Source organism: Arachis hypogaea, chromosome 15 (assembly GCF_003086295.3).
Source record: "Arachis hypogaea cultivar Tifrunner chromosome 15, arahy.Tifrunner.gnm2.J5K5, whole genome shotgun sequence".
NCBI lineage: Eukaryota > Viridiplantae > Streptophyta > Magnoliopsida > Fabales > Fabaceae > Arachis > Arachis hypogaea.
Genome location: NC_092050.1, coordinates 31,721,188 through 31,733,407, shown reverse-complemented (window position 1 = coordinate 31,733,407; position 12,220 = coordinate 31,721,188). Strand labels below are relative to the sequence as shown.

The 12,220-nt window shown below is 27.1% G+C and overlaps 1 protein-coding gene across 1 annotated transcript; it reads left to right on the top strand.

Annotated features, from left to right (window-relative positions):
- The first annotated feature begins 6,752 nt into the window (after positions 1-6,752).
- Positions 6,753-7,277, top strand: LOC140179188 (uncharacterized). The gene has a single exon (XM_072217850.1). The coding sequence runs from the start codon at positions 6,753-6,755 to the stop codon at positions 7,275-7,277; it is 525 nt and encodes a 174-aa protein (XP_072073951.1).
- The last annotated feature ends 4,943 nt before the right edge of the window (positions 7,278-12,220 follow it).

Sequence of the window (12,220 nt, the reverse complement as noted above, 5' to 3'; positions counted from 1 at the left end):
CATGTCAAGCTGATGAGAATGAAGATGTACAACAAGAGTGGTTCACACCTGAGTTCCTAAATGACATCAAATATTCGGGACTACTCAATCACAAGTTGACTTTGAAGGCAGGAGTCGCTGTAATGCTACTGCGAAACATAGACCAGACTTCAGGTTTATGCAACGGGACAAGATTAATAGTTAACGAACTTGGCAGCAACGTAATTGGAGCGACGGTAGTGACCAGTAGAAATATTGGAGATAAAGTGTACATTCCAAGAATGAACTTGATCCCTTCAGATTCAGGATTACCATTTAAGTTCCAACGGAGACAATTTTCATTAACAGTATGCTTTGCAATGACCATTAACATGAGTCAGGGTCAATCATTATCACATGTACGGCTTTATTTGCCAAAATCAGTGTTCACCCATGGACAACTTTATGTTACTTTGTCAAGAGTTAAGAGTCACAGTGGCCTCAGGGTTTTAATTCTAGACGAAGACGGCAATCCAAAGTCATCAACAAGAAATGTCGTGTTCAAAGAGGTTTTTAATAATATTTAGGTAAGAATAATATTATTTTCATTTTAATAACATGTTATGATTTACACTTTTGTACAAATATTTACTATAGATATAACTAATTTATCTACAACTCTTTTTTCAAATTTGAAATGAAATGTGTAACAAGGAGCACAACATCCTATGCCAATTGCTTTTCTAATGAAGTTAGTAAGATACTAGGTTGTCGATAAATTTTTATTAATTTTTTGATATAAAATTTAGGGTAAAATTAATATGCTATTATTACAGTTATATATGTTCTTATTTTTTTATGTCTCCCTCCTTATGGTTCAAGAATATTATAAACTTCAAACTCTTTTATTTATATTTTACTTTGAATAAAGATAAAACAACATATTTAACACGTTTATTATATAACGACGATGATAGTGTTATACTAAATTTAAAAAATATATGGTTATAAAATATTATTTTTAATTTAACTTATCAAATTTAAATATAAGTCCGTGCATCACACGGGTTTAACACTAGTACTTTTTTTAAATGAGAAGAGTTTTCTCTTAATTAAGAAGAATGAATGAAGAACTTGAAAGATTTTAAATACTTAGAATTTTTGTAGCATTTTTTTTAGTTACGCTTGTTTAGGGTTTTGACTTGCACATATAGTATGATGACGCCATTTGTTCATTGAAAATTCATTCTTCTTTTACTATCACTTGATTCCTTAAACTAGTAAACTGGAAAATTATTTCTTGGAGCTACAATATTTTTTTCCACACGAAACATGCTTTCTTACTATTCCGCATAGTGGCCAGAGAAACTATTTCAAACGGTTAGCTTATTGAACATGCTCATAAATATTTGGAGTTAAACATTTGTTTTGCATGTAACACCAATTTTGAGGTTTATTTTACACGTTATCGATTTCTGAGGTTTTTGAATTGTGACCGGTCTCAATGCCAAAGTTGACTGGTATATATCAAGAGCTCGTTCTGATATTATAACTTTGCCGTAGAGTGCTTTTCAGATTTTAAATTACTATAGCTAACAGTTATTACTTAGAAAAAAGTCTCTAGTAATTTAAAACAATTAAACAAACTGTAATATGTGTATATATTGGTGATTTCACTTATACTTATCTTTGTTAATTATTAAAATTCTATCTAAGATATATGGAGTTAATCTTTATCTTTATAATCTTTATAATAATACAAATGGGGAGTTCATATGTTGACGTGTCGCTTATACGTTAAGTCTGGGAGTTCATTTGTTTAGGTGTCGTCACTAGAAATTTTTAAATTTATATTTATAAATTATAAATTATTATTTGCTTAGGTTGTTATTTTTAAATTTTAAATTATTTATTTGGGTTGTTATATTTTTGTTGTTATTTTTTAAATTTTAAATTTTTTTAATTAGGTTGCTATTTTTTAAATCTTAGATTGTCGTACTTAGATTGTTATTTTTTAAATTTTAAATTGTTTTACTTATGTTATTATTTTTTAAATTTTAATACTATTTTTTAAAAATTTGTTGATTTTTTTAGCACTATTTTTTAAAGTTTTATAGATTTTTTTCAAAAATTGCAGCTAGATACGTAAATTTAAATATATTTACGTTAATTTAGAATTTTAAAAATTGTTAATATATTTATTTACTTTATCTACAAATTTAATTCAAATTTAAATTAAAGTCAATCAAATTTAAAAAATTTTAGCTATGAATCAACTATAAAAGTATAAGTTATGAGATATGTGTAGCACCACAATTCAAAGTACATCAAATCTTTTCTTTACATACATGCAAAATCTAAAATTTCTCTACTTATTCCAATGGATGGTATTCACAAAATCGCAGAAATCAAAGTTACAATCGACAATTTGTGTCTATGTATACGAGTGATACGGTTATAGACACTACCAAGTTACGGTAATTCTTCATTGCCATACTCAATTGAGATGGTTTGGCTCGATGAAGACGTGAGTTTTCTACTAATATTTTTTTTATTTTATTTTAAATTTATATTATTTATATTTTAAATTTATTTGTTTATCCCCATCTAATTGTTCTTTGATTTTTGTTTATCAATTCTAGGGAGGAAAAATACACGCTTCGGTTAAGAGGGTTCTTGTGTCTCGATTCGTGACAAGGAAGCAAAACAAGTTTTGGGAAAGAATTGTGTATAGATACTTGATCCACTCTTATTGGTAAGTTCTAACCAATATTTATTTCTAAAAACATTAGTGAAGACATTTTTAATGTTAATTTTTATATTATTTATTATTAATATATTATGTAATACCCTACAGAAAGGAGATCTATCGGATACACTTACAATTTTGCTCAACCTAATTGATAAGACTTTCCTTTTCACCGTTGAAGTTTAAATATCTGATAATCCACATTTTTCACCTTTTTATAAAGTTATGAAGATGACTGATAATGTGGACCTCATAAATAAATTAAAAAAAGCTCACCCTATTCAAATTGTGAGTACAGTTATAAGTGTACTTTCTATTAAAAAACAGTTTATTTTTCTCTTTCTTGGTCATTAGTAGTATCTAATTTATAAATAAATAATAATTAATAACTAATTATAATTTTAGGATATTGACTACACCAGTGGTTTGCTTCCAACTTCAAAGGCTTCATCAATCATTGAAGGGGAGAAAGTAGAAGGTGCTAAGGTATTTGTTCAAAAAATAAATTTTTTATTTGTTTGTTTTCTCAAAGTTAGATGTTTATTTTATTAAAAAAATATTATTGAGATAAAATCAAAGGTGAGAAGAAAGTCTTTAATTAACGTAGTATTTTGTATAGAATTTGTTGCTTGAATTCTCCAATGAAGTTGCGGACAATGATGAATCTGAAGTGTTGAAAAATGCTATTACACCAACCAAGCGACTATCCTCAGAATCGGAAGATTCGAATGTGCAAGGAGATACCTCAACTTGCAAGAAGATCAAGATTGAGAATGAAACATCAGAATTTGGATGCACATATTTTAGAATCTCTTTTAGAGTATATCTAATAAAATAATGCCAAACATATGTTTGTTTTAGTGGAAAGATTGTCTTTTCTTGAGTTGTTATTTTTCTTTTGGTTCTTTTGGATTTTTATGTTTGGAATTTAGAATTTTTTTAAATATAAATGGAAGTTATTTGGTTATTACTTATGGTTTTATTTTTAATTCGATTCACACTGTTGATATTCTGTTAATTTCTAATTTAGTATTTAATGCTATAAAGTTATAAATTTCTCATATGAATTATTATTAATACAATTAAGTTAGTTATTGATTATTAATGTGTACTTATTTTTAAAAAAATATAATTATAATTTTTAATTAAAGTATTATGTTTAAAATTTTAAATTTAAATTCAAATAAACTTTTATTTTGAATTTTTAAGTAAGCAATTGAGTTTGAGAATATTTTTTAAAATTTTATATAATTTATAAGCTACTATGCTAATTATAAAAGACTATATTAAATTAAATAGAATTACTAGTCTTATTAAAATGTGAGGTTATTTATACTATTCAAAAGAAAATTTTAATTTTTCATTTTTCTATATTTAATTCTGTTTCTAATGTTGTTCTGACAAAATTAAATTAATTAAAAAATTTTATTTAAAAATTTAAAATTTGTACTAACTAATTAGAAAATTCTATTTAAAAATTTAAAATTTGAAATTCTAATACTAATTCCTAATTAAATGACTTCTTAACCGTTTCAATTTTTAAATTTAAATTTTTTTACTTGCCACATTTATAAATTTTCTCTTTACTCAATTTACATTGTTATCTTTTACATTGTTTCTGCACAATAGAAGTACTTTTATTTTTTTTCTCTTTTTAAATATTTTTTCTAAATTTATGTAATTTATAAGGTTATTAATTTTTAGATTGTATTTAATTTTATTTATTTTTATCGACAAATAATAGGATTGACACTATTTATGACAAAACTAATAAAATCATTTTTAAATTAACAAATTCCTATATTCCTGATGAACAACTAACGTTTAATTAGAAAATTTTATTTAAAAATTTAAAATTTACACTAGCTAATTAGTAAACTCTATTTAAAAATTTGAAATTTGAAATTCTAATACTAATTCCTAATTAAGTGACTTCTTAACCGTTTCGATTTTTAAATTTATTTTTTTTATTTGTCACATTTATAAACTTTCTCTTTACTCCATTTACATTATTATTTTTTAGATTGTCTCTAGATGTACTTTCATCTTTTTCTCTCTTTTTAATTATAAGCTATTCATTTTCAATTTATTTATTTAAAGAAATAAAAAAATTTAACTATTAGTTGAATTTATTGACTGTGAGATTAAACTTATATTTATTTGAAAAAAAAAAACTTTTGTGAAAAAATATATATTATTTTTTGTAAAGTATATTTACGTATCTAAATAAATGAGAATGAAAAGAAAATTAAAGCCGCCATTGAAGTTAAACTGACCATTTAGTTATTTATTTATTGAGTAGAGATGCAGAGGAGTGAGGAGGTTGAATTCAAATAGTATAGTTGGTGAAATGGTTGAAAAAAAAATAGAGAGAAAATGAGAACTACATGGATATAAATATATAACAAAACATAATGATTGATTTAGAATTTTTGATGGAATAGGAACAGAGAAGAAGGAGCAAATGTGCGTGGTGGGTCATGGATATTTTAGCCAAATAAAATTTCATAAAATACAATATTTTCTATACATTATTTAGCTATTGACAAGTAATAAATTATTAGTTTATATTGTCTTCATAATATTTTACTAAATTTGTTTATAAAAAAATTACAAAAAATCCGAGTGATAGTTCCAATAGTGTGCATTTTGAATCGGTGTTGTCGGACATTACAAATAGCAGCATCAATACAGGTTGATTTTTGGATGAATTTTTTTAAAACTTGCTTATGTGAATATGCATTCAATTTTGGTGTGTGTGCGTGGTTGGGAGAATTATAAATAATTCCTAGGAATTTTAAGATGGGAATATCATATGCCTATGTTTGGTTCAAAGTTTGAAAAGCTATTTTTAAACAAGTTTGATTCCAGGGAATCAAAATCCCATCATTTCAATTCCCACCTTCCCCTTGAGTATATTTGATTCCCATGGGAATGGAATCTTTGTAACAAAGTAATACTTGAACCACACACACCCTTTATGTATTTTTATTTTCCTACCATTTATTCAATTATAAACTTTAACAGAAAATTTGTTCAAAACTAATGTCTCGAATTATCTTATTAGGTAATAACCCAACACCATATCGATCAAGGTCTCCAACTACTAATCCACACTCTGTAGATAAAAAAGAACAATGTGCCAATATTAATAGTATTAGTAATTCGGGTATCACACGTGGAGCATATGATAGCCCATGTCATCAGACAAGTCAACAACAACTTCAACAAACATCAAACAATATCGACCAGTTACAAAGCCAGCGTATGTTAATATACTTTTATTACTTAAAGACTAAACATTTAATTTTTTAATTGGTCTATTAAAAACAATCTTTGGTATATGCTATATAGTTATTATAGATTCATTAGAGCACACAAATCGAATTAGATTGGCCTTTAGTGATGAGATTAACCTTTCATTTGCCTGGAGAGCAAAATATCATCGTTAAAGACGATGATGATCTTGAGAAAATCGTGGAAGTAGAAGAAGAAAAATGTACGATGTTCTTAGCATGGATGGAGGCCAATAAAAAATTTGAATCAGGTCAAATTTTGACATATACTGAGTTTCCAAATCAATTTGTTTATGATAGAGAAGCAAGGGAACGACATCCACGCAAAAGAGGGTATTATATCGGGAGGTTAAACTATGTTCCATCGGGTACATGTGATATTTATTATATGAGAATTTTGTTAGCTGTTCAGAGAGATTGCACAACATATGAGTCTATTAGGACAGTTAATAGAATTACATATTCTAGCTTCTAAGATGCTTGCTATTCCATGGGACTATTGTGCGATGATAGGGAATTCATTACAGCTATTAATGAGGTAGCTGAACTTGCATCTGGTCATCAATTGAGAAAATTATTTGCGATGCTACTGATATCTAATAGCATTAGCAACCCAGAGCGTGTTTGGAATGCAACTTGGACATTATTAGCTGATGGAATACTATATGAGAGGAGATATTAATAGTTTTATATTGGAATTACTTATTAAATATTTCATAAAACCACCATGTGCTTTTGCTAGGACTAACATGACTGATGACGAATTGAAAAACCTCTGCCTTATTGAGATTGAGAAGATACTCAACAGCAATGTGAGATCTTTAAGAGACTATCAATCAATGCCATGTCCTGAGATGTCTGATGTTCGCCTTTTTCAGAATAAACTAATAGAGGAGGAGTTAGCATATGACACAAATGAGTTGACTCATACAAACTTATATACGGAACAAAAGATGACTCATGAGCAAAGATTAGTATTCGATGAGATACTCAATGCTGTTATTACAGACTTTGGTGGTTTTTACTTCCTTTATGGGCACGGTGGGTGTGGTAAGACATTTATTTGCAATGGAATTTCTTCTACTATTTGTTCTAGAGGAAAGATTGTTTTAAATATCGCATCCAGTAGAATTGTGTCTTTACTCCTACCTGGTGGCAGAACGGCTCATTCTAGACTTTCAATACCCATTACAATTACTGATAAATCTACTTGCAATATCAAGCATGGCAGTTTAAAGGTGGAGTTGCTCATCAAAAGTAGCTTAATAATTTGAGATGAAGCTCCAATACTCAATAAAATGTGCTTTGAAACACTTGATCGGACGCTCAGAGATCTTATGTCAGTTACCAATCAACATAAGACACATCAACCATTTGGTGGTAAGGTTGTTGTTCTAGGAGGTTATTTCAGACAGATACTTTCGATGATTCTGAAAGGGATAGTAGACATGATACATTGACATCAGCTATTAACTCATCCCATCTGTGGTCGTTTTGTAAGGTTCTGAAACTGCATACGAACATGAGGCTTCTAATGTCTTCTTCAGATTAAGATGAAGGTGAAATGAAGAGATTTGCTAATTGGATACTTGATGTTGGAAATGGAAATATTGGTTCTGTTATTGGTGACGAATCAGAAATTGAAATTCCAGATGATCTATTGATTACAACTACTGATGACCCTCTCTTTCATTTGGTAGACTTTGCATATCCAAATTTGTTGCAAAACATGTCAGATTACAAGTATTTTCAGAGTAAGGCAATTCTTGCCCCCACACTTGAGAGTGTCGAGAAGGTAAACGATTTTGTCTTGACAATCTTTCCAGGGATGGAAAAGGAGTATTTGAGTTCTGACACAACATGTCAAGCTGATGAGAATGAAGATGTACAGCAAGAGTGGTTCACACCAGAGTTCCTAAATGACATCAAATGTTCGGGACTACCCAATCACAAGTTGACTTTGAAGGCAGGAGTCGCTGTAATGCTACTGCGAAACATAGACCAGACTTCAGGTTTATGCAACGGGACAAGATTAATAGTTAACGAACTTGGCAGCAACGTAATTGGAGCGACGGTAGTGACCGGTAGAAATATTGGAGATAAAGTGTACATTTCAAGAATGAACTTGATCCCTTCAAATTCAAGGTTGCCATTTAAGTTTCAACAGAGACAATTTCCATTAACAGTATGCTTTGCAATGACCATTAACAAAAGTCAGGGTCAATCATTATCACATGTAGGACTTTACTTGCCAAGGTCAGTGTTCACCCATGGACAACTTTATGTTACTTTGTCAAGAGTTAAGAGTCGCAGTGGCCTCAGGGTTATAATTCTAGACGAAGAAGGCAATCCAAAGTCATCAACAACAAATGTCGTGTTCAAAAAAGTTTTTAATAATATTTAGGTAAGAATAATATTATTTTTATTTTAATAGCATGTTATGATTTACACTTTTGTACAAATATTTACTATAAATATAACAAATTTATCTATAACTCTATTTTCAGATTTGAGATGAAATGTGTAACAAGGAGCACAACATCATATGCCAATTGCTTTTCTAATGAAGTTAGTAAGATACTAGGTTGTCGATAAATTTTTATTAGCCTTTTGATATAAAATTTAGTGTAAAATTGACATGCTATTATTACAGTTATATATGTTCTTATTTTTTTCATGTCTCCCTCCTTATGGTTCAAGAATATTATAGACTTTAAACTCTTCTATTTGCTTTTTACTTTGAATAAAGATAAAACAGCATATTCAGTACGTTTATTATATAATGACGATGATCGTGTTATACTAAACTAAAAAAAATTTATAATTATAAAATATTATTTTTAATTTAACATGTCAAATTTAAATATAAGTTCGTGCATCACACGGGTTTAATGCTAGTAGTAATACAAATGGGAAGCTCATGTGCTGATGTAGCACTCATACGTTGAGTCTGAGAGTTTATTTGCTTCAGTGTCGTCACTAGAAATTTTTAGAATTATATTTATAAATTATAAATTATTATTTGCTTAGGTTGTTATTTTCAAAATTTAAATTATTTGTTTAGGTTGTTTTACTTAGGTTGTTATTTTTTAAATTTTAAATTTTTTTATTTAGGTTGTTGTTTTTTAAATTTTAGATTGTTTTACTTAGGTTGTTATTTTTTAAATTTAACACTATTTTTTAAAAATTTGTTGATTTTTTAGCACTATTTTTTAAAATATTGTTGATTCTTTTAGAAAATTGTAGCTACATACGTCCTTTTATATATATTTACGTTAATTTAGAATTTAAAAAATTGTTAATATATTTATTTACTTTATCTGCAAGTTTAATTCAAATTTAAATTAAAGTCAATTAAATTTAAAAAATTTTAGTTATGAGTCAACTATAAAAATATAAGTTATGAGATATGTATAGCACCACAATTTAAAGTACATCAATCCCTTTCTTTACATGTATCAAAAATCTAAAATTTTTCTATTTATTTCAATGGCTGCTATTCACAAAATTGCAGAAATTAATCTTACAATTGACAATTTGTTTGTACGTATATGAGTGATACGGTTATGGCTGCTATTCATCTAGCTTTGTAAGATTTGAAGAACCTTGGGGTAACATCAGTGGAATTCCAAATGAGGCTGCATTCTTAAAAATTTATCAAGACAAAATTATTGAGTAGTTAAAAGAATTAGATACGGTAATTTTTTTTCTAAAAAAATTGAGAAAAAATAATTTAAATTCGTTGTACATAGATGATTTTTGTTTATTCATCTTATTTATTTAGGTATATCTTTTAGATTTAAAAACTCACCAAATTCAGGGGATTTAAATCATTAAGTTTTTTTTTTAGAATGATGTTTGTGTTGTCTTAAGTACCATAAGTCATATTATGGATACTCCAGACTGGTGGTACGACCAATGTGAATACATCAGATCCACTTATGCTTTTACAAAAATTTTCAAATATTCAAGTTGTGGCTATCTCATTTTATCCATAACTCTAAGGTTATTTATTTATTTTTTTAATTTAAAGTCTAATCACAATTGGATTAGATATTAAATAAGTTTATATTATACTTTTTTATGCTATTTTTTATGAAGCAGGTACCGAATAAAGCTTGGTGTCATTGATGACTCTGATTATGTAAGTTTTGTAGTCTTTGACAAGGAGGCAAAACAAGTTTTAGGAAAGAGCTGTGTAGAGATACTTGATCCACTCCTGTTGGTAAGTTCTAACCAATATTTATTTCTAAAAACATTAGTGAAGATATTTTTAATGGTAATTTTTATATTATTTAATATTAATATATTATATGATACCCTGCAGAAAGGAGATCTATCGGATACACCTACACTTTTGCTCAACCTAATTGATAAGATCTACCTCTTCATCGTTGAAGTTCAAATATCTGATAATCCACATTTTTCACCTTCTTATAAAGTTAAGAAGATAACTGATAATGTGGATCTCATAAATAAATTAAAAAAAACTCACCCTATTCAAATTGTGAGTACAGTTATAAATGTACTTTCTATTAAAAATTAATTTATTTTTTGCTTCCTTGGTAATTAGTAGTATCTAATTTATAAATAATAATTAATAATTTATTATAATTTTAGGATGTTGACTACATCGGTGGTTTGCTTCCAATTTCAAAGGCATCCTCAATTATTGAAGGGGAGGAAGTAGAAGGTCCTAATGTATTTGTTTAAAAAATGAATTTTTTGTTTATTTATTTTTTCAATGTTAGATCTTAATTTTATTCAAAAAAATATTATTGAGATAAAATCAAAGGTGAGAAGGAAGTCTTTAATTTAACGTAGTATTTTTCGCAGATTTTGTTGCTTGTATTCTCCAATGAAGTTGCGGACGATGATGAATCTGAAGTGTTGGAAAATGCTATTACACCAGCCAAGCAACTATCCTCGAAGTTGGAAGATTCGGAGGTGGAAGGAGATACCTCAACTTGCAAGAAGATCAAGATTGAGAATGAAAATTGAGAATTTGGATGCACATGTTTTGGAATCCCTTTTAGAGTCTATCTAATAGAATAATACCAAATATATGTTTGTTTTGGTAGAAACATTGTCTTTCTTGAATTGTTATTTTTCTTTTGGTTCTTTTCGATTTTTAAGTTTAGAATTTAGAATTTTTTTAGATATAAATTGAGGTTATTTGGTTATTATTTGTGGTTTTATTTTCAGTTCGATTCATACCGTTGATATTTTGTTAATTTCTGATTTAGTATATAATGTCATAAAATTATAAATTTCTCATATGAATTATTGTTGATATAATTAAGTTAGTTATTAATTTTTAATGTGTATTTATTTAAAAAAAATCTAATTCTAATTTTTAATTAAAGTATTATGTTTAAAATTTTAAATTTAAATTCAAATATATCTTTTTTTTTTGAATTTTTAAGTAAGCAATTGGGTTTGAGAATATTTTTAAAAAATTTATATAATTTATAAGCAAATATGCTAATTACAAAAAATTATATTAAAGTAAATAGAATTACCAATCTTATTAAAATGTGAGGTTATTTATACTATTTAAAAGAAAATTTTAATTTGACATTTCTCTATACTTAATTCTATTTCTAATATTGTTTCGACAAAATTGAATTAATTTAGTATTTTGAAAAAATTTAAATATTTTTTCTAAATTTACATAATTTATAAGGTTATTAATTTTCAGATTGTATTTAATTTTATTTATTTTTATCAACAAATAATAAGATTGATACTATTTATGATGAAACTAAAAAAATCATTTTTAAATTAACAAATTCCTATATTCCTAATGGACAACGAGCGTTTAATTAGGAAATTTTATTTAAATTTTTAAAATTTGTACTAGCTAATTAGGAAACTCTATTTAAAAATTTGAAATTTAAAATTCTAATACTAATTCCTAATTAAGTGATTTCTTAACCGTTTCGATTGTTAAATTTAAATTTTTTTACTTGTCACATTTACCAATCAACATAAGACACATCAACCATTTGGTGGTAAGGTTGTTGTATAGGAGGTGATTTCAGACAGATATTTTCGATGATTCCAAAAGGGAGTAGACATGATATATTGTCATCAGCTATTAACTCGTCCCATCTGTAGTTGTTTTGTAAGGTTCTGAAACAGCATACGAATATGAATTTTGGTAGACTTTGCATATCCAAATTTGTTACAAAATATGCCAGATTACTGTTATTTT